At 40.7% G+C, this 23,787-nt stretch overlaps 1 protein-coding gene across 2 annotated transcripts in view; it reads right to left on the bottom strand.

Annotated features, from left to right (window-relative positions):
* Positions 1 to 20,930, bottom strand: part of ca9 (carbonic anhydrase IX) — an 82,853-nt gene extending 61,923 nt beyond the window's left edge. Inside the window, exons 1-3 of one of the 2 annotated variants that reach the window (XM_059989536.1) lie at positions 20,531 to 20,930; positions 4,344 to 4,373; positions 2,856 to 3,023 (exon numbers count right to left, since the gene is read on the bottom strand). In XM_059989536.1, coding sequence (XP_059845519.1) covers positions 2,856 to 3,023; positions 4,344 to 4,373; positions 20,531 to 20,636 — 304 coding nt within the window. In that variant the 5' untranslated portion in view covers positions 20,637 to 20,930. The remainder of the gene's footprint in view (positions 1 to 2,855; positions 3,024 to 4,343; positions 4,374 to 20,530) is intronic. The other variant, XM_059989535.1, reaches the window with a different exon arrangement.
* Between the last annotated feature and the right edge of the window lie 2,857 nt (positions 20,931 to 23,787).

Here is a 23,787-nt window from a genome sequence, read left to right as displayed (position 1 = left end):
TGTGGCAATGAGTTCACAGATTTATCACCCTCCAGCCTGCACCTTTATTCTGAGGCTGTGCCAGAGACCCTAGACTCTCCATCTTGTGGAAACATCCTGTCCAAGTCCGCCCTATACAGGCCTGTCAATATCTGGTAGATTTCAATGGGACTTCCCCAACATCCTTCTGAACTCCAGCGATTACATGGTCATAGTTATCAAACACTCCTCATAAGGCAAGGCTTTCATTCCTGAAATCAATATTGTGAACCTCCTATGGACCCTCTCTAGGACCACTACATCCTTCCTTAGATGTGGGGCTGAAAATTCCTCACAATATTCTAAATGCAGTCTGACCAAAGCCAAATAAAGCCTCAGCATTACATCCTTAATGTTATAGTTATTTTCTAATGAATTCTAACATTGCATTTGCTTTCTTGGCTACTGACTCAACCTGGAAGTTAACCTTAAGGAAATCCTGAACTTGAACTCCCAAGTCCCTTGGAGCTTATTTCTGAATTTTCTTCCCATTTGCAAAAAAAATTAATACTTTTATTTTTCCTGCAAACATGCATAAACCTCCTATCAAAGTGCATAACCCATACCCAAACCCTATGTGAAGACTCTGTCTGTCTATCTAGCACTTTAAAATAGTGCTGACAGAAATCTAGAATTAAATAATGCTTCTGTTCTAGGCATGCTTCGGTACATGTTTTAGTAAAAACTAAATCAACCTTGTCAGAGAGATAAAAAAGTTGTTGGATTATTTGAAATTTCACTAACTTTCACCAATTGTACAATTTTAGTCTCGCATCTTGAGCCATTACCAAACCTTAGCAAAGAATTTTACACGGCATAAAACTAGGCCACCTGGCCCAGTGGGCTTGTGCCCTTCACACAAACCTGCACACGCATTTGTTCAATTAATTATTTAACTTTACAGTTCAAATAATCTTCCTTCATAAGCTGCTGTTACATACAACAAATCAGTGATGAATACGGCAAGTTAACAATCTGTAAAAGGATTTGATGTTTATCTACTTCATTGCTTATAACAGGGGTCCACAGACCCCTCGGTTAATGGTAGGGGTCCATGGCATAAAAAAGGTTGTGAACCCCTGGCTTATAGGAGCTGAAGACAAAATTTGGTCTTCAAGTAAAGTGAGGGTGGAGGACAGTATACTATAATGAAATGTCTTACAAATGCAAGTTCTGGTGTGTTCGCGAATTCTGAGAAGGACTTAGAGAGACAGCTGAGGGATAAACATAGAATGAGTGAGTAGCTGTCAGATAGAGTGTGGAAATACATGAAAGCTTTAACAGGTTGTAGCTAATGCATTCATCCCATTGCGAGGTACCATCACTGTTTGATGTTGATACCCCTCACAATGCACCAGTAACAGGGAAGATGCCAGAATTAGAGGGAGAGGTGGACATTTTTAGTTAATGCTATGTGGGAAGATTCAGAGACAGCAGTTAGACTTATAAATAAATAAATAATGTTTCAGATACCAACAGCTGAGAAGATAAAAAGAACTCTTGGTTCTTTCATGTACAAGGGTTACATAAATATTTAGATCTGCAGTTGTGACATAGAGGTTATGAGAAAGGCACTTCTATATTCCAATGAAGATCTGCTATTTGCCCCTCCATGTGTGCTGTCTAAGTTACAAAGCCTCTATTCATATTGAATGCAAAGTCATGCTTTTACATTTCCTGAACACTATGAAACAAAGATGTTAGGTTACGTTTATTCAGCCTCAAGCCTTGTCCAACACAATATAAAATGGATACAGTGTGTAAAAAAATTGCTTTTTATTCAATGAGTTTTAATCATTCCCAGAAAATGCAATATTTCTTCCTAAGGGAAAATATTTGAGGAAATATTCTTTCCAAAAAGTGCTCTGTAGGGAAAAGTGCTTTGTAGGGAAAGGACATTTTTTCCAGATCCAGTGAATGCATAGAGCAATTGAAAAGGCAAATAGATAGCTTTTTGCTAAGGATGTTGAATGTACCCTTCTTACATCCTCTCAGGCTGAATAAAAAATGAATAAACTGCTGTAACTTGAATCTCGCAATCTCTAAACATTTTTGATGGATACTATACTCGGTGGCCAGTTTTTCAGGTACGGGAATGGATCCCAGTGTGGTTTTCTGCTGCTGTAGCCCATCCACTTCAAGGTTGATAAGTTAGGCACTCAGAGATGCTCATCTGCACACCACTGCTGGAAAACATGGTTATTTGTGTTACTGTCACCTCCCCGTAAGCTTAAACCAGTAGGGCCATTCTTCGCTGGCCTCTCTCGTTAACAAGGTGCTTTTGCCCACAGAGCTGCCGCTCACTGGATGTTTTCTCATTTTTCACACCGTTCTCTGTAAACACCAGAGACTGTTGTGCGTGAAGATCAGGAGATCAGCTGTTTCTGAGATATTCAAACCACCCCCTCTAGCACCAGCAATCAATCCATGGTCAAAGTCACTTAGATCACATTTCTTCCCCATTCTGATGTTTGGTCTGAACAACAACTGAACCATGTCTGCATGCTTCCATGCGTTGAGTTACTGCCAATGATTGGCTGATTAGATATTTTCATTAATGAACAGATGTACAGGTGTACCTAATAAAGTGGCAACTGAGGGTATATTCATTGTTACGTATGTGTTTCGCTTGAATCAAATTATTCACACAATGTGGCTGGAGATAGAGATATTAGGATTAGGTACTCTAAACTATAGGCATTGTTGCATCAATTCTGTTTTTCATTTAAAGCATGAGGGGCTTGATTGCAGTAATATTATCCATGTGACTGGGCCTCTGCTCTTGGTGAAACTGGTGAATGATGGGCAAAGGGGAAAAGCCCTGTTTCCATTCTTACCTGTGTGTCCATTATTAGTTAAATTGAGTGAAGTTGTTTCTGGTAAATCGTATCCCTCAAGTATGATTTTAGGAAGGTTTTTATTGAACGTGGCTTTGCTGGTTTCAATATCGATAGGAGACTGTGACTTCCCATCACAATCATGATAGTCTTTCTTCCAGTCTTGATCTGAGGAAAAGCAATCAGAAAACCTTTATCGGATTTGCTGTACTAAATGTACTGAGTAAACTGGATGTGTATTATCACTGTCTTAGTAGTATGATTTTATAGTTGCTTAAATCATTATACTATTCCTAACCTTTCATAACTTCAATAAATTTACAAGGAACTTGCTGGGACTTGAGAATCTGAGTTATAGAGAAAGGTTGTATATGTTAGGATTTTATTCCTTGGAGTGTGAGAATGAAGGGAGATTTGATAGAGGTATACAAAATTATGAAAGGGTATAGATAGGGTTAATGCAAGCAAGCTTTTTCCATTGAGGTTGGGTGAGACAAGAACTAAATAGCACGTAGGCCTCCGTTAGTCTCGATAGACCATGGATGTGCACCTTGGACAGTTTCCAGGGCGCAAGCCTGTGCAAGGTTTTCTTTATGGAAGACCAGCAGTTGCCCAAGCTGCAAGTCTCCCCTCTCCACACCACCGATGTTGTCCAAGGGAAGGGCATTAGGACCCACACAGCTTGGCACCAGTGTCATCACAGAGCAATATGTGGTTAAGTGCCTTGCTCAAGGACACACACGCAGCCTCAGCCAAGGTTCGAACTAGCGACCTTCAGATAACTAGATGAACACCTTAACCACTTGGCCACATGCCGACACTAAATAGCATAGGTTAAGGGTGAAAGGCGAAATGTTTAAAGGGAACATGCAGGGGAGGGAATTTCTTCACGCTGAACGTGGTGAGAGTTTGGAGCGAGCAGTCAGTGGAGGAGATTTGTGGGTTTGATTGCAACATTTAAGAGAAGTTTGGATAGATACATGGATGAAAGTGGTATGGAGGGCTTTGGTCCAGGTGATGGTCGATGGGACTTGGAAGAATAATGGTTTGGCATAGATTAGAAAGGCTGAAAGGCCTGTTTCTATGATGCAGTGTTCTATGACTCTAAATTGAAGATTATTCCTCCATTAAAGAAAATGGATACAATATGGCTGATAAATCTATCATGGTACTTAGATTTTTAAATTAAAACATAGCTCAGCCAAAATCATAAACACTAACCGTATGCAAAGCACAAGGCAAGAATATGCTCAGGATTATCAGAACCATCCTTGTCATATATGGCAACTTAGGCTGATAGTAGTTCAAACAGGAGTTCTTCAATCAAGAAGTATCTTTGGAGTATTTCCTGCCACTGCCCTTTAATAAGCAATTGTTTCCTGAGTCTAATTATGTAACAATGTCAAACAAACAGTAGTTGCTATTAATTATTAATCTTTGATGTTACTTTCGTAGAACCAGACTGCCTAGTCAGACAAATATAATTACCTGTATAGCTCCAATGTTCAAGTTTAGGACCTTGAGGGGAAGAAACAGAAAAGAATTACTGCTTGAGGAAGCTAAATAGCTTCTGAGAAAGATAACAATTCAGCCAGATCATGCAGGATAGCCATTCCAACTGCTCACTGTTCCTTTGTGTACTCCTTCCTGACCAGGACATCCACCCAACTCAACCTGCTGTACCTGAAGGGCAAACTATGTGGGCACCATACTGTGAGTGGCCTCGAGCCTAGTATCCTGTGTCCCCACATAACCAAGGGGTCTGTGGACCCCAGGTTGGGAAACCATGATCAAAATAAAGATTATATATCTTCTTTATATATTTGATCAGATTTACATTTGTATCTTTATAATTTTTTACAAAATACTAGAAACAGCATGTGTAAAGATGATCTGATTGTAACTACGTTATCAATGTTATCGAGTATAAGCAGTTACATTTTTTATACAGTTACATTGCTGAACAAGTCCAAGGGGATGTGAGATCTGCAGTATGCAGTTTCAATGGGTAGATTTTGTAAGTACTTTTTAAAAGATAATCAGTTAAGGTGAGATAGAGTAACAATTTAATAAAACTCTAATCTTTTCTTATAATTTTGAGTAAGACTTTATACAGATTGTGCATTTTTGCAGATGAGACAGAATTAGAAACTTGGGCATAGAATATAGAACACTACTGCATGTTACAAGCCCTTTGGTTCACAACGTTGTGCCAACCTTTTCTATCATATTTCCATCATCCTCTTGCCCAAGAGTTTCTTAAATGTTCTTAATGTATCTGCCTCTACCACCATCCCTGGTAGGGCATTCCATTCACCCACCACTCTCTCAGTAAAGAACTAGCCTCTGAAGTACCCCTATACTCTTGTACAATCATCTTAAAATTGTGACTCCTAATTGGCCAAAATCACACGGAAGTAATTCAAACTTTCTTTTAAGCCATGAGTAAACAGCATTTAAGCTTACAATATATTCCAGTTTGAGTTAACATTTGTTTTCCATTAGAGGTACACCAAATTATATTTATTCCCCTGGAATTGCTTTCCCATTTGCCCCGCGGACGAACCGGTTCCTCGCCGGTGTCACTGACTGAAGTGTCGTGGGTGGTTGAATGATTAAGAGGGGCCTGCCCTCTTGCTGTGGCAGGAGTGATACCTCTCCCTCCCTTGTTAGTGAGAGCGAGAGAGCCTGTGGCATGTTGAAATGTTGGGATGAACAGTGGTTTCTGACACAATCTAGATCGTGAGCTTTTTGGGGGCTTTGCTATTTGGGTGGCGGGGGACTGATGCTTTTGCTGAGGCAGGTGGGGGAGAGGATTGATGTTTTGCCACTGCTTGTACATGGGAGTGGAGACGGGGGCCTTTGGAGTTCTAACGCTTTCTGGTCATTCATTCTTTGGGGTTTTTCTTCTATTTTATGGATGTCTGTGAAGAGTGAGAATTTCAGGTTGTATACTGTAGAAATTCTCTGATATTAAATGGAACTATTGTACCTTTGAACCCTTGAATCATTTTATAAGCTGTGCATTGCAAAAATCTGTAACACTCACACTGATTACTAATTTGCCTCAACACTACAGCTCTTTTCAACCTTGATGGTTTCTTGCAAAATGATATGTAATCTTCCTCTCAATTAAATGAAATGGAGCTTAAGTAATCACATTCTTTAAACCTGAGCAGTGCATATAATGGACTAGATCCAAGCAAATGTTTGAGCAATAGGTCAATTAATCTTTCTGGCAAGCTATTATTTAAAGTTCCAATGAACAGGGCAGTCTCTAATGTTAAAGTCTCTGGTTCCTTTGGTGACTCTCAAGTATACAATCAGAAGGAAAATACAACACAAGACTTAACATCTACAGATGGGCAATTTGATAATGGTGTGACTTCATAACTTTCAAAGGAGATTTAAAATTCACTTTTGTATTTTAAATCTTGAAATTAGCCTTTAAGATTAGAATTAGTTTCTAACTCATAAATCAGAAAGCTTTCAACATATGCTTTGGCTTTCAATCACAATAATAGCTGGAGAGACTGATTTCAAATGCATTTCCCTTCTACATTTTTGCATAGCAAGCTTATGTCATTTCTGATTTTGATGTTATTTTCATTTTAACTTAAAAAGTTTGAACCCAATCTTAAGGTTTCTAGAAATGTCTGAATCTAGTGGTCTATTAAAATTGGTAAGCTATAGGAGACACATCTTATTTCATTAGCTATAGCTATTATTTGCTTTTTTTGTATTTGCACACTTTGTCTTCTTTTGCACATTGATTTTTTTTTTGTCTGTGTGCAGCGTTTCATTGAGTCAATTCTATTTCTTTTTTCTATTGTGAATGCCTGCAAGAAAATGAAAATTTGGTGACATATACGTAGTTTGATAATAGATTTACTTTGAACTTTGACCATTGATATAAATCTAAGCACTTTAGCAGCCAAAAGGTACACCAATGCAAATGAGGCTGAATTTAAAGCATTGGAAATCTGAATAGACACAGTTACTTGAATCTCTGAAACTAACATCAGAAATATTAATTGCCTGTTCAAATTAATCTTTATGGAGTTAATTTATTTCAAGTATGAACCATACAGTTCAATCATTCCTCTCAGATTGGTGCTGAAATCTTGCTGAAAGCTACAAATAACATACATTGGGATGTTGTATAAAATTGCTCTACACACTATTTTAACAAGAGTAATAGTTCAAGTTCAAGTTTAATTGTCACTTAACCACGTGCAATAAAACAGCCAAATGAAACAACATTCCTCCAAGGTCAATGTGCAAAACAGAGTGCCAACAGTCACACCTAGCTCATATAATTATGATAACAGTAAATCACACAGTCACAAAAAATTAATATAGCCCAAGTCATGCCCTATAGACCAGTGGTGCATGGGACGATTGCCCTGGAGTCACGTTGCTGCAAGAACAAATATGCAGTAGTTCCTCATCAGGTACTAGTGCAGTCACACTTTCAACAGAGCGAACACTGGAGGGTAGCCAGACCCCAACCCAGCCCAGCTGCCTGTGGCACTAAACCAACTACAGTGTCTTCTCCCAGTAAAAGCGTAAAGAGTAAAAAAGTAAAAGAGTTAACAGCTTTTGTCAGTCTGGGTCAAGTTCTCACCAATATCCATCTCATGCTGTAAATGAAATTTTGTTGTGCTGCACAACAGATATGTTATAATTTCTCATGAATACAATATGATCCTCAGCATTCCTGTAGCTGAACACAGAGCCTTCCCTGGGTTCCGAGCCAACTGATCTGTGGAAATATGCAAATTCCCCCAAAGGCTTTTTCTGGGTAGTAATAACAGTAGTAAAATGTTTGGTGGTGTTTATTAATGATTGAATACAGTATTCACTCAGTGGCCACTTTATTAAATACGGGAGGTACTGAATTAAGTGGCCGCTGACTCTATTTCTGTACGTTTGTGCCCATCCACTTCAAGGTTTGTTTTGCTGTGCATTCGGAGATGCTCTTCTACACACAACTGTTGTAACACGGGATTATTTGAGTACTATCGTCTTCCTGTCAGCTTGATCCAGTCTGGCCATTCTACTCTGAACTCTCTCATTAACAAGGCGGTTTCACTGTAAGATTTTTGTTTCTCGCTCCATTTGCTGTAAGCTCTAGAGGCTGTTGTGTATGAAAATTCCAGGAGTACAGAATTTTCTGAGATACTCAAACCACTCTTTTATTGAAAGAATGTATCTGTACACATTTTATTGAATGTGTACCAATACTGGGAGTTGCAGCCAGTCTCACCATCACTAAAACTTCACAATGTGGGCAAGTCTATAAACACTGATCATTTCCACCAATTGTAGTCAACCACTCATGTGAAACCCACAGTTAATACACAGGACTATGGATGGATGCACATGGATGAAATCAAACCTTGTAATAGCTGAAAGATGAATTGCGTTTGTTGAATACAGGCTTGATTTGATCAATGCCAACAAAATCTTGATCACGTTCATTGCAACCATTTCCCTAACGGGTAAGTGATACTTTAAAATACGAGAGATTCTGAAGATGCCGGAAATCCAGGGCAACACATTCAAAATGCTGGAGGAACTCAGCAGGTCAGGCAACGTTCACAGAAATGATATTTCAGGCTGGGACCCTTTGTCAGGATTGTTCAGGAAGGGAGAAGAAGCCAGAATAAGAATATGGGGGGAGGGGAAGGAGTACAAGGTGGAAGGTGATAGGTGAAGCCAGCTGGATGGAAGAGAGGGGATTAAGAGAGAAGCTGGGAGAAGGACAGTGGGGAATAGGTATTTCAAAATGCCTATTTTAAAGTAAGTGTTGGGAAATGGATAAAGCTTTAAATTTCTGGATATCAATCATTTCTGCCCCAGGTGCAAGAAAGTGATAACTGATTCTTCAGTCATACTGAGTGCATTATGTAAATGAGAAATATTTTAATAGATCTCAAAGTCCTGGGAGAGACTTCCAACAATACTCCAGAAGTCTTTTCTCTCTCTTTCCTCTAGCCGTTTTGCATCATAGAACACAGAACAATATGGCACAATGCAGAATCCTTGGCCCATGATGTTGGGCTGGCCTACATAAATTAACTCCAATATCAATCTAACCCTTCCATCCTAAACAGCACATAACCTTTCATATACCTATCTAAGTCTCTTAATTGTCTCTAATGTGCCAGCTTCTACTACTGCCACCACCACCCTACACACCCCACCACCGGCAGTGCATTCCAGACATCTCCCACTCTCTGTGTAAAAACAAACCTAACATCTTCTTAAACTTTCCACCACTCGCCTTTACCAGATGTCCTCTGACATCTGCTCTGGAAGAAAGGTTCTGAGACTCCACTCGGTGTCTCATCCACCTTTGCTCTAAGGACAAAAGCCCTAGTTTGCTCAGCCATTCCTCAAAAGAAATGCTCTCCAATCCAGGCAGCTTCATGGTAAATCCCTTCTGGATGCTGTCTTAGGATTTCACGTCCTTCCTATAACGAGATGACCAGAGCTGAACACAATACTCTGTGTGCTAATCAGAGTTTTATAGAGCTGCAACATTACCTCACAGTTACAAACTCAGTCCCCCCAACTAATAAAGCCTACACACCACATACCTTCTTAACCACCCTATCAACTTGTAGAGCAACTTTGGATGTGGTCTCCAAGATGGCTCTGTTCCATCACACTGCAACAGTCATTATTTATCCACAGGAGTCCCTGCATTAATACAAATGATTTGACAGCAACTCTTCACACGCCACTTCTTCTGCTGTCGAGTGAAATTCTTTCCTCTTGCGTTGTTGATTGTTTGTAACTGTGCTCTGCCACAGTTCAAATGAATGATAAACATCAATTTGAGAAGCTGCTTCGCTGTTCCCTTTCCAATTTCCATTCCCACACTGACTGACCTCAGCCTCCTCTTCTAACAGGGTGAGGCCAAATGCAAACTAAAGGAACAAGACCTCATATTTTGCTTGGGAAGACTACAACCTTATGGCATGAACATTGTGTTCTTCAGTTTCTATCCCCTTCTATCCTTTCCTCACATTTTCTGATCTACTCAGGTCCATTTCAACACCTCGTTTTTTGTGCAGTCACTACACCCAGCTTCTGACCCTCCAGTTTCACTTCCTCCACCACCTCCTTGATCTGTCCATCATCCACATACTCCTCCCACTGGGTCCCCATCCACCTGTTGTTCCTGACTGCCTTACTTAGTCCCTCTTCGCCTTCCTTTCCAATCGGATTCCGCAATCTGTACAACCCTAACAAGAAATTGAGATATGGCCTTCATAAAGCTATCAGAGATATCAAGAGACCAGTCTAAAATCCACACCCACCCCAGCTGTCAGTTGTGGGAGGGCTTACGTGCTACAACAGGCCACTAGGCAACGTCAAGCAGCATTGGGACAACAGTCCATCCCTCCCCAAAGAGGGAGGTTTGCATGGTTTGACCAGAAGGGGATTGCAATGCCATCCCCACCTGACAACCTCCAATGCACCTGACCCCAGTGTGGATGTAAGATTAGCCTCTTGTATATATCTTTTCCTTTTGAAATAAAGTAAATTCCCTCCAAAGATGCTGCCTGACCCACTGAGTTCCCCTAGTAGTTTGCTTTTTTTTTGTTCCAGCTTCCAGTATTTGTAGTCTTGGGTCTTGCTGCAGAACGAATTGGCTATGGATTTCTTGTTAATGCCAAAAAGTGTTTAAACTCTGGAAATCTTTCACTAACCTCCATGTCTCAAACTTCTCCTTTAAATGTCTCTGAGAAAGCTTTGAGTCATTTTTCCTAGTATCTCAGTCAATTTTACGAGAAGTGCTTTGGGATGTTTATTTGTCTACTTATTGAGATCCGGCATGGAACAGGCCCTTCCAGCCCTGTGAGCCATGCCACCCGGCAATCCCCCGATGTAATCTCAGCCTAAGTACAATTCCTGCAACTGCCTGTAAGGAGTATGCACGCCTGGGTTTCCTCCAGCTGCTCCAGTTTCCTCCCACAGTCCAAAGAAGTACCAGTTGGTAGGTTAATTGGTCATTGTAAATTATCCCATGATTAGGCTAGGATTAATTTGGGAGTTACCGGGTGGTGTGGGTCAAAGGGTGGGAAGGGCCTATTCACACTGTATCTCAATAAATAAATCATAGGACAATGTACAATGGCCGACCATCTTTCCAACCCATACGTGGACTGTGGGAGGAAACCCACGCAGTTACAGCAAGAACGTACAAACTCCTTACAGGCAGCAGCGGGGATTGAACCTGAGTCACCTGTATTAACAGAGCGTTGTGCTAACCACTACACTACTGTGATGCCCATTATTATTATTAATCAAATGCTCTCTATCTATGCAATATCGTGTTGATATTACTGAAATAAATTTTCTGTGAATTGTCCTGCTTCTACAAGTTATCAGAATCAAATTTATCACAAAGCTACCCTTGTTATAAATGTCCCTATGACTGACGTTTTATGACACTTACAGTAGGATAGGTAGATGGATGAGAGGGATATGGAGTGCTATGGTCCTATTGGAACTAGGCAAAATAATAGACTAGATGGGCCAAAGGGCTGTTTCTGTGCTGTAGTGTTCTACATCTCTATGTTCATGTTTGAATCACCTGAAAGAGATACCCGTTATTTGAATTCAAAATTCTTATATTCCGCCCCCCCCCCCAACCCGATTTTTCACTGACATGTCAAGGCTCGACTTTAATTTTCTTGGAAGTTTCAGAAGACGCTGGAGGGGTTGGCTACCTCTGCACAAGTACAGAGGTGCATTCAGAATGTATACAGTTCAAGGTCTCCACCCACCCTGGACATTTTCTCTTCCATCAGGCAGAAGATACAAAAGCCTGAAACCTTGTCCCATGGACAGTTTCTATCCTGGTGTTATCAAACTCTTGTATGGACCTCTTATATGAAAATATGGACATTAATCTCCCAATCTACCTCATTCTGATCTTGCACTCTTTTGTTTACCTGCACTGCATGTTCTCTGTAGCATTTACACTTCATTTGGCATTGTTACTGTTTATCCTTCTCCTACCTCAAGACACTGTGTACTGATTTGATCTATCTCTGCAAGGCAAGCTTTTTGCTGCATCTTGGTACAAGTGACAATAATAAACCCATACAAATGCAGGCAATCTTGGTCCTATGGGGGACTACCAGGTGTAATGAAAAATGTGGGAGACTCCAGGATATTCATAATCCCAAAAATTAAACCGTTCATCACAATTACAGAGTTAATTGTAACAAATTGATGGCTCACATCTTTGAGTGGTAGAGCATCCGTTGTGCACTGGCTTGTCCAGAGCCATGGACACTTCTTGGAAGCACTTAACTATGACCTTGCACACAGCAGTAACCCCAACTCAGCATGAAGCAGTCAAGTTGATGAAAAGAAGAACTAACTTACATCTATTCATCCACATTCACAAGTACAAGATGACCCAATGGACTTTAAAACCAATAAGATCCAGTAACATTACTGCTTTTGTGGTAGCAAAGGTTTGAACTGCTGATTTGACTGAGGTTTGAACTGTACAAATTCATGAAGTGTAATTCTGTGAACTACAGTTCGACATCAACAAGCCAGTGATTGTTTGGTAGGATCAGAAGATTATGTAGAATGAGTTGCTGCAAGAATAAAGTACGTAAGTATATTTGTACAAAGAGCTTAGGCAAGGAATGAATAAGATCTGACAAAAGTTTTCTAGTATGTAACATTATTAAATTTGTTGTTCAGCTTACATTTTAAAAATTGGGTAAATTGTTAGGTGACTTTGACAGCATGAACATTGTTTTCTCCAGTTTCTATGCCCCTCTGTCCTTCCCTCTTGCCTTCTGATCTATTCAGGTCCTCTTTCAGACCGTACACAACTACCAGCCCCCAACATTCCAGTTCATGCATGTTCAAGCATAGACTGCTCCCTGCCTTTCCCAACACATTGGTAAACAGATAGAATGCAGAACATCGTACATAGACAACTACAGCACATTACAGGCCTTTTGGCCCATGATGCTGTGCCAACCATGTAAACTACTCTGGGGACTGCCTTGAATTACCTTACTCTACCACACAGCCTTCTATTTTCTAAGCTCCATGTATCTAACTAAGAGTCCCTTAAAAGACCCTGTTGTATCCATCTCTACCACCATTGATGGCAGTACAATCCACGCACCCACCACTCTCTGTGTGAAAAACTTACCTCTGACATCCACCTTGTACCTACTTCCAAGCACCTTAAAACTATGCCCCCTCGTGTTTCCCATTTTAGCCGCGGGAGAAAGCCCCTGGGTATCTACACGATCAATGCCTCTCATCATCTTATACATTTCTATCAAGTCACCTCTCATCCTCCGTTACTCCAAGGAGAAAAGGCTAAGTTCACTCAACCCATTTTCATAAGGCACACTCTCCAATCCAGGCAACATCCTTGTAAACCTGCTCTTCACTCTTTCTGTAGTATCCACATCCTTCCAGAAGTGAGGTGACCAGAAATGAACACAGTACTCCAAGTGGGGTCTGACTAAGGTCTTATATATCTGTAACATTTCCTCATGGCTCTTGAGCTCAATCCCATGGTTGATGGATGCCAACAAACCATACACATTCTTAACAACACTGTCATTCTGAGCAGCAGCTTTGAGTGTCCTATGGACATGGACCCCAAGATCTCTCTGATCCTCCACACTGCCAAGAGTATAATAATATACTATATAATTAATTATATTTAATATTAATATATTATATATTTTATATTTTAATATTTTATATTAATTATAATTAATTATGGTATAATTAATACTATATTCTGCCTTCAAATTTGACCTTCCAAAAAGAACCACTTCACACTTATCCGGGTTGAACTCCATCTGCCACTTCTCAGCCCATTTCTGCAATCTATCGATGTCCTGCTGTAACCTCTGACACCCCTCCAGACTATTCACAACACCCCCAATCTTTGTGTCATCAGCAAACTTACTAATCCACCCTTGTACTTCGTCATCCAAGTCATAGAGCTAACCCCGATTAACATCAATGGATCTGGGGTTGAGAGGGTAAACAGCTTTAAGTTCCTTGGCATCCACATCATCAAGGACCTCACCTGGCCTGTGCATACTAGCTGTGTGGTGAAAAAGGCACAACAGCACCTCTTTCACCTCTGTCAGCTGAGGAAGTTTGGAACGGGCCCCCAAATCCTAGGGACTTTCTACAGGGGCTCAATAGAAAGCACCGTGACTGGCTGCATCACTGCCTGCTGTGGGAACTGTACCTCCCTCAATCACAGGACTCAGCAGAGAGTGGTGCAGACCGCCCAGCGCATCTGTAGCTGCGAACTTCCCATGATTCAGGACATTTACCAGGACAGGTGTGTAAAAAAAGCACATAGCATCACTGGGGACTCAAGTCATCCCAACCACAATCTATTCCAGCTGCTTCCATCCAGGAAGTGGCATAAAAGCCAGGACCAACAGGCTCCTGGACAGCTTCTTCCACCAGGCCATCAGATTGATGAACTCATGCTGATTTGAGTGTACTATATATTACATTGACTGGTCTATTTACTATAAATGATTAGGAATTACTATGATTGCACATTGCACATTTAGATGGAGATGTAACATAAAGAGTTTTACTCCTCAAGTATGTGAAGGATGTAAAAAATAAAGTCAATTCAATTCATAATAAAAATCCCAAAGAAGAGTAGTCCCTGAAACTCCAGAACCCCACTGGTCACTGACTTCCATGCAAAATACAAACCATCTACAAGCCAATTCTGGATCCACAAAGCAAGGTCTCCTTGGATTCCATGCCTCCTTACTCTCTGAATGAGCCTTGCTTGGGGAACCTTATCAAATGTCTTACTGAAATCCATATACACTACATCCACTGCTCTACCTTTATCAATGTGTTTTGTTACATTCTCAAAGAATTCAATCAGGCTTGTAAAGCATGACATGCTTTTGACAAAGCCATTCTGACTATCCCTAATCAGATTATATTTCTCCAAATGCTTATAAATCCTGCTTCTCCAGATCTTCTCCAACAACTTGCCCACCACTGAAGTAAGATTCACTGGCCTATAATTTCCCAGGCTATCCCTTGTTTCTTGAACAAGAGAACAACGTTTGCAACCCTCCAATCCTCTGGAACCTCTCCCGTCCCTATTGATGATGCAAAGATCATCGCCAGAGGCTCAGCAATCTCCTCTCTCGCCTCCCACAGATGGTCCACTTCCACATTAGAAAATTGCAATATCCTAATGTCAGCGCCTCAATAACGTTTTAAATTCCTGAATCAGGAATCCTGTTCTGGTTCTACAGGTGTTAGGGATTGTTGTGGAATTATGAAATTATATGGATAGCAGGTGTTAAAATGAGACCAGTTTTCAGGGAATATCTGTTTACAATTTAACTTCCACCAACACCAAAAGGCCTTCAAACCTAGTGTCATGTGTAGGGGAATCTGATTTCACACCATTGTCTTTATGCAGGGAAAGATAATAAACAGATGTTCATTTTGACAAAAGAGGCCACAGATGCTGATGTCTGGAATAAGACACAGAATGCTGGAGGAACTCAGCAGGTCAGGCAGCACGGATAGACAGAAATGAACAGAGAATGTTTTGGATTGAGACTGTCCTGGGAAGTTAGGGGTCAAGTTAGGGTCAGAGACGAGGGAGAGTTAGAGGTCAGAGGCAGGAAGTGAAGAGTCAGGAGCCAGTATTCAGTGATCAGAGTAATACAGAATACTGTATTCAGTACGGAGCACTGGACAGTTGAAGGTCAGCAGTCCTAGAGGTTGTGTTGGTAGGCATGGAGAGGCCAGCCATGCCCTGGTTGTTGGGGCCTGGCTCAGAGGTACATAGGGGAGGAATCACGAAGGCCAGTGACCACCCCCCCCCCCAGGGTCACCAAGGGTGGAGGAATGCGCAAGTCTTGAAGTCAAGGCTCAAAGGTCAAATCCACAATTGGTGAGTTCTGGAGGAGCCCGGAGATCACACCCACGATCAGTGAGTCCTGGGGTTGATACTGAGAGGTCAGTGAAGTCTTCAGGGCAAAGCCGAAAGTCGAAGTACACAGAGCCTGGCAAGTCCAGAGGTAGAGGCTTGAAGGCTGGAGACAGCAAATCCGGAGGGAAAGGCCTGAAGCCCAAAGTCACTAGGATGACTTGTTCGGAGGTCAGAGGCCAGACGTCCATGAGTCTGCAAGTCCTGACCAGCGTATGGAGAGTGGAGGCTTTATGTCTGTGAATCTGACAACCTGGGCCTAAGGACTGCAGGACTGGACATGGCCTATCCTGGGACTGGAGGCCTGTCTGTGTGTGTGAGTGGATGGAAAGGAGCTCGTTTTGTTGTTGTTATTATTGCTGCATACACTTGGTCAGGCCCTGGCAAGATAGCTACCATTAGCCTCTCAAGAGTACTAACACCTACAATTTTAAAATATTAATGTTTCAGGATATTACTGTTCTCTTCCATGGATTCTGCAGCCTTAGTGACCTTCTCCAAAGTAAATATAGATGAGAAGTATTCACTGAAGACTTTGCCCAGTTCTCATGTCTCCATATATAGACAACCACACTGGTTCTAAAAGGGCCCTATTCTTTTTCTACTTATCCTTCTGGTATTAATATAAGTATGAAATCTCTTAAGACTTTCCTTTGCCTTATCTGCCAAAGAAATATCTGAAGTGAACTCCTACATCTCTCATACTCTGAGGGATTTGCTTGGTCCCCTCCTCTACTTGGCACCACCTGCCATCATCTCTCCCTTGTCCAATTCTCTATCTCTATATTCCCCTCCCCCATAAATCTCTATCTGTCCAAACTTTTTCCTTATCTGTTTCCATCATCACTCACCAATCTCTGGTCTCAAATCTTGCAGCTCTCTCTCCCGTCTGACTCCATCTACCTGTCATCCCCAGATCACCTAGTTTCACCTATCACCTGCCTGGTTCTCCCCTCCCTCCCACTTTTTTTACACCGACTATCTTCCCTCACCACTCAACCTAAAAGGTCAACCATCCCTCTGTCACCACAGATGCTGCCTGACCCACTAATTTCCTCCAGCAGTTTGATTTCTTCTCCACAGGTTCTGACATCTACAATCTATTGTGTCTCGAACCATTCTGTTCTTGACATCTTATGTTGTTCCTTAAAACTCAAAGTGAAGTCACCATCTCACCTTCTGTGTGAGCATGCTACAGTCTTTTAGGGCAATGTTAAATTGAACAATGTCAGTCCACCAACCTTTCCGGTTTGTATCAGAAACACCTAGTTCTGATGAAAAATCATTTATGTTTATTAGAAATGAAATTGGCTTATTATTGACACATGTGCCAAGATGTGCCAGTGAACAGCTTGTCCTGCACGCTGTTCATACAGATCAAGGTTCAAGATTTAAAATTTGGAAGTGTTTATTGTCATTTTTCAGTACATAAGAGTAAAGACGAACAAGGTGTTTGTTTGTCTGGATTCGATGCAGCTTCAAAATCACAATAACCATAAAGAGCACAAAACACAATAAATGTAAGTACATAAGGTTAGCTTAAAAGACTAGACCAATTGCAGATACATAGAGTAATATTAGGTACAGAAGTATCTGTACCTAAGGTGACTCTGACAGGAAATGATGAAGTGGGGACGGTTAATGGGTGGAGGTGTTGATCAAGTTGATGCCTTGAGGGAAGTAACTGTTTTTGAATCTGGTGGTCCTGGCGTGGGAGAAGACTAAGCATTAGAAATATTGGATGCTAGACTGGTATGACTGGCTGTGTAGACACTTCCCAGCTGGGAATTGGACAAACATTAGGGAAATTATCTCACGGAGCATTGAGGTAGAACAAGGTGAAACGATAGCAACGTAGAATAAAGTGTAACAGCTACAGAGAACGTGCAACGTAGGTAAACGATCGGGTACAAAATTCTAACAAGTAGATTATAAGATCAAGATTCCAGCTTATGGTACCATTTAATACTCTTATAACAGTGGGGTAGAAGCTCTCCTTGAGCCTGGTGGTACGTGCTTTCAGGCTTTTGCATGTTCTGCCTGATAGGAGAGGGGAGAAGAGAGAAAGTTCAGGGTGAATAATGTCTTTGATTATGCTGGCTGCACTCCTGAAGCAGTGAGAAGTGTAGACAGAGTTACTTTTCTCCACAGAAGGTGCCTGACCTGCTGAGTACTTCCTACATTCTCTGTCATATTTCTGATATACACCTGCACAGTTTTGTATCTAATCATTTTCATCTCATTTCTTTTATCTCTCTCCTCCACTCGCATTCACCTTGTTTGATTTACATCTCATCCAGGTAGCTCAGCTGTGGGTAGCAAGCCCCCACTTTCTTCTCTGGGCTTGCAACCCCATTTAGGTCATATGATCCTTCTTGATCACCGTTCCACCACTTTCATTCCTTGTTCTCTCCAGAACTTCAAATACTTTTGATTTCTGACTTTTACAATGGAATGTGGTTGATCTGAACTTTACCTTGTTTTCTCCCTCCACAAGTACTGCATTTCCAGATTTTATGTTTGCATTTCAGATGCCTCATACCTATAGTTTTCCTCAATAGTGCCTGCTCTCCACCACACTTAACAGGATGTCAACCATTCTCTGAATTTCTCCTGTCACCTGTTCCAGAATGGATAAGGTGTCCCTCAGCTTTGTGTCTTACCAATACCAGGCTACAAGATCAACAAACCAAACCACCCTCTATCATTTCCATCACCTTCAGACTGATGTTCAATAGTTCCATTTAATATCAGAGGATGTATATAGTATGCAACCTGAAATCCTTACCCATTGCAAACATCCACAAAGCAGAAGAGGACCCCAAAGGATGAATGATGGAAAATGTTAGAAACCCAAGGCCTCCCCTCACCCCTCCCACACACAAGCATCAACCCACTCCCCACTTATTCCAGTAGGAAGCATCAGCACCCAGCACCCACCAAGAAAGCAATAGCAAAGCCCCTAAAGAGAGACCATGATCTGCAGTCCAACAAAAACTATCGTTCTCCCGACAATTCAACATGCCGCAAGCTCTCTCTCTCTCTAACCAGTGAGAGAGAGAGATGCCACCCTTTTTCATCCGCAGCGAGAGGGGAGACTAACAAACAGCTCGTTGTTACAATGTTATGATGTTGCAGTTTGCAGTCTCGCTTTAATTTTGAGTGTCTCTGACTCAAGAATTGGCAGCAAACTCCACCCCCTACCATCAAAAGACTGAGAGAAGGGGAGCAATCACCTGAGTTTATGATTTTCCCCTCTCTTTCAGTATCTGAAGATACCTTCTCTTTGGTATATTCTGCTTCCCTCTTCCATTACCACCAGCACCAATTCCCTTTCTCATGGCACCTGCTCAAGCAACCATGGGGGGCACAATATCTGTTTTTTAACCTCCTCTCCAGTTTCAGATAACAAACACTCTTTCCAGCTGGAGCTCTGATCTATTTTCATTTCTTCCAAAATTTGATGTACTGCATCCAGTACTTATGACATGTGGCCACTCTTCAGGGAAACCAAATACAAATTAGGGGACCGTTTTGTAGTAACAATATGAGAACGATATTGGCTCTTTTCAAAGAGGGCTACGGAACCTCTGATATTCAATTGACTTAGTAGATGACGCTTAGATGTGAAATCCAACTTAAACAATAACATCTCTGAAAATGTATTCTCTCAGTTTTGTGTGTGTATGTGTGTGTGTGTGTGTGTGTGTGTGTGTGTGTATGTGTGTGTGTGTGTGTGTGTGTGTGTGTGTGTGTGTGTGCTTGTGTACGTCTTGACAAAAAAGTGTCTTTATCTTTATTTGCATTTTTCTATCCATAGTGTTCTGCATATATAAAGAATTTGAAATATAGATTATTTGATTGTTAATTTGTCCCTATTTCCCTTGGCAAACAAACATCTTAACTAATAATTTTTAAAACTTATTTAGGCTTCTACATAAAAATAGGAAAATGCTTGAAATATCAGGAAAATGCCTGAAAAATTGTGTCCATCATTACTCCCTGGTAAACAAACATCTTAATGATCTTAATTTTTAAAACTTACTTGAAAATAGGAAAATATTTAAATTACCAGAAAAGTGCCTGAAAAAGTGACCACTGAAGGTAAAAATTGATTTTAGTCTGAGAATACTACCAACTCATGCATATTTGCTGGAACAATTCATAATAGCAAATGCTAATGAAGAAATTCTCCTTTGCCCTGTAAGCATGACTAAATACATTCAAACTTGTGGCCTCATTTAGCATTCTAGACCATGATATTGAATCTCAACCAACTGGAATGATTACGGTGTGAAAATTCTCTACAATAGTCCTGTCAGGCAGTTTTACACACTCTAGATAACAGACAGAATTTGAATCCATTCATGTGGATAGCTTGTAAAATGAGTACTCCATATACTCAGTACCCAATGTTCTTGTTAATGACAAGTTTTATACTTGTTAAAAGCTTTTGAAATGTTATCAAAACTTAAATTACATTAAATGACATTAAGTTTTCATTCCTTTTCCTATTGAAAATAGCAGAGTACTTTGATGCAACAATTTGACACCTCAAGCACAGTTCTCTGATTTTCCAAGCAATTAATAAAAATCATTTTGCTCCACTCTCTGCTTGCTTAGTCAATGATATAACACAGTCTATCTTTAGAACATATCATCTTACCTTCATGACTTTGTTTATGTTCAGGTCCTGCATCACAAAAAACAATTTTTAAAAGTTGAGCCAGGAGCAAGAAGAGTAGTTTCTGCACTTGTCTTGGTCTCTGCATTATATTTGGATTTGTATGTCTTTGTTTTCAAAGCAAAATACCTTCACTGAACTCTCTGAGGCTTCTGTCGTTCTCGCAATTCAGTGCAGCTTGTGTGTGATCTTAGTGATGTTAAAACTCTCAGACCTGCCCTTTGAAGGTTTGCTCTCTGTGACTCTCCCACTTTTGATTCTTTCCGTATTTAACGTCATGTGAACAGCATGATGACTTGAATACCCACTGACAATTAAAGGTGATAGTCCGTCCTTCTGGCCACAGTTTTTGCCAGGCAGAAAATAAGTCTTTGTTGGAGGGACTCTGCTTGTAATGCGAGTGCACATATTGGTACAGAAGTGAGGACAAAGTACAGGATTAAAGGTGGTGTTCTTATGCAGGGAATTTTAAAGAGCTGCTGACTAATTTCATTTACATTCCAAAAATATTGTTAAATCTGTTGGAGTATGATGATAACATAGCGTTTGCTTTGATAATATGCTGTGTGAATTTTCAAAGTGGATAAGAAACAAATTGCAAATTATTTTACAATTAGAAGTGAATAAAAAGTTGCAAGACAACAAACTAAGAAGGAAGTGCAGAAAAATGAAAGGTTTCAAGATTCAAGATGCAGGATTCAAGATTATTAATTTTCATATCTCAATACATGAGTGGAAAGGAGAAAATGCTTGCTACTCCAAATCTGATGCAACGTAAAAAGACAATAAGCATAAAAAACACAATAAATATAAATATGTAAGATTAATTCATACACATAAACTGATTGTACGTATATAAAGTGGCACTAGGTGTGGGTGTATCAGTACGTAAGGTAACTCTGATAAGGTAACTGTGTCAAAGTAACTCTTTGCAAGAGGGACTTGTTAAGGCATTTTTGGGATTAGGACAAGTAAAATATTAACGATTAATGTCAGCAACTAACGTCAGCCACCAATCTTCAGATCTGAATATGGATTGTAGATTAAATTTAAAAATGCAGCTCTGGACAATGGGTTCCTACAAGCTGTGAACCGCAGTAAAAAGGAAAACCTGACAATGTTATTTAACATTCATTTTGGATGTCTGTAATGCAAAGAAGGAGGTGTGAAAGTCATATGTAATTCAAAGGAAGCATTGTAGATACATTGTTAATATAGAATTGTCCGTTGATCTTTAGTATATAAAATGTCAAGTAATATTGGTTTGACAAGATGTAATATCTTGTTCCACTGCTACAGATTGTCAAAGTTGTGACCATCACTGAATCATGGCTGAAGGATGGTTGTAGTTGGGAGCTGAATGTTCAAGGTTACACGTTGTATTGGAGGGATAGGAATGTAGGCAGAGGGGGTGGTGTGTTCTGTAGGTAAAGAATGGCATAGTGTAAAGATGTGACATAGAATTGAAAGACGTTGAATCCTTGTGGATTGAGGTAAGAAACTGCAAGGGTAGAAGGACACTGGTGAGAGTTATATACAAGCCTCCCAACAGTAGCTGGGATGTGGATCACAGAGTACAACAGGAAATAGAAAAGGCATGTATGATATTCATGGGAGATCTTAACATACAGGTTGATTGGGAAAATCAGGTTGGTAATGGATCTCGAGTTTGTTAAATGCCTACAGGATGGCTTTTTAGAGCAGTTTGTGGTTGAGCCTACTAGGGGATCAGCTATTCTGGACTGGGTTTTATGTAATGAACCAAAGGTGATTAGGGAGCTTAAGGTAAAGGAACCCTTAGGAGGCAGTGATCATAATATGATGGAGTTCAACTTGAAATTTGATAGGGAGAAAGTAAAGTCTGATGTAGCAGTATTACTGTGGAGTAAAGGAAATTACAGTGGTATATAGAAGAGTTGGCCAAAGTAAATTGAAAAGGGCTGCTGGCAGGGATTTCAGCAGGGCAGCAATGGTGTGAGTTTCTGGGAAAAATGAGGAAGGTGCAGGACTCTTCTAGGTAGCTGCAGGCCATATAAAGTTATAGTAGGGCAGTGACTGAGTTGGTGTAGGGATGAGGTGTGGATTGTAAGCATTAAGTGCCAGTACATGGAAGGATAAAGGGTAAAGTTTGAGATAAAGATGACGATTGAAAAATATTTGATTACAAATAAGCACTATTTTCATAATATTATTTATCGGATGTAAAATTGGCACTTTTTTCCTGTTTTCACACATTTTTCTCAATGTTCATTGAACCATTAAATCAATACCGCTCCTTAGACAATCTACATTTGAGAGGCTGTTAGCCGGGGTCCAGACCCTTAAGAGTCCAGTGGCAGCAAGAGCCAAGATCTTGATCTTTCCCGATAAAGCCTCTGCAGTGGCTGCACTGAGCTTCAGTGGGTCCCTCAGCACATTCTCTCGCACCTTTGCAAGTGTCAGACCAGCATTGGTTTATGGACTCAGTCCAGTTGAAGGGTCTTAGTCCGAAACATTGACTGTCCATTTACCTCCTCAGATGCTGCCTGACCTGCCATGTCTTTCCAAAGCCCTCATATCCTTCCTGTAATGGTGTGAGTAGAAATACACACAATACTCCAAATGCAGACTATGCATAGCTTCATACAACTGTGGCATGAATTCCTGATTCTTACATTCAAAGCCTCAACTGATATCAAACATCTTCTCTACCACCAAATCCATTGTAATGCCCTTTTCAGGGAACAAAGAACTTGGATCCCGAGCTCCTTTTATACATTCTTAAGTGTTTTATAGGGTCATGCCATTTAATGTATGCATTTCTCTTACTGTTGAACAATGGGATTAACAATGAAATCCAGAATTTGGTGAGTGCCAGGTCAGAGGCATTCAAGTATGGAGATCATGAATGTTACAAGAAGTGTGGGTATGATTTCCCGAAAGCCATCTCTCTGGTGAAGTGGAGGAACCATCGTGCACCCCCATGTCTCCCAATGATCTTTTGGTCTCTGTATCTGCAGATGAAGCTTGGGCTTCCTTCAAGAGAGTGAATCCAAGGAAAGCATCGATCTGGACAGAGTACCTGGCCGAGACTGAAGACCTGTGCTGACCAGCTAGCTGGTGTATTTGCTGATACCTTCCACCTCTTTCTCCGGCAGTGTGTGGTACCCACCTGCTTCAAGCAGTCTTCAATTGTACCGGTGCCCAAGGGAAGTGTAGTAACCTGTCTAAATGACCATTTCTCAGTGGCACTTACATCC

The sequence above is a fragment of the Hypanus sabinus genome, chromosome 14 (assembly GCF_030144855.1).
Source record: "Hypanus sabinus isolate sHypSab1 chromosome 14, sHypSab1.hap1, whole genome shotgun sequence".
NCBI classification, from domain to species: Eukaryota; Metazoa; Chordata; class Chondrichthyes; order Myliobatiformes; family Dasyatidae; genus Hypanus; species Hypanus sabinus.
The sequence above is the reverse complement of the archived record's forward strand: the minus strand, read 5'-3'. Positions and strand labels throughout refer to the sequence as shown.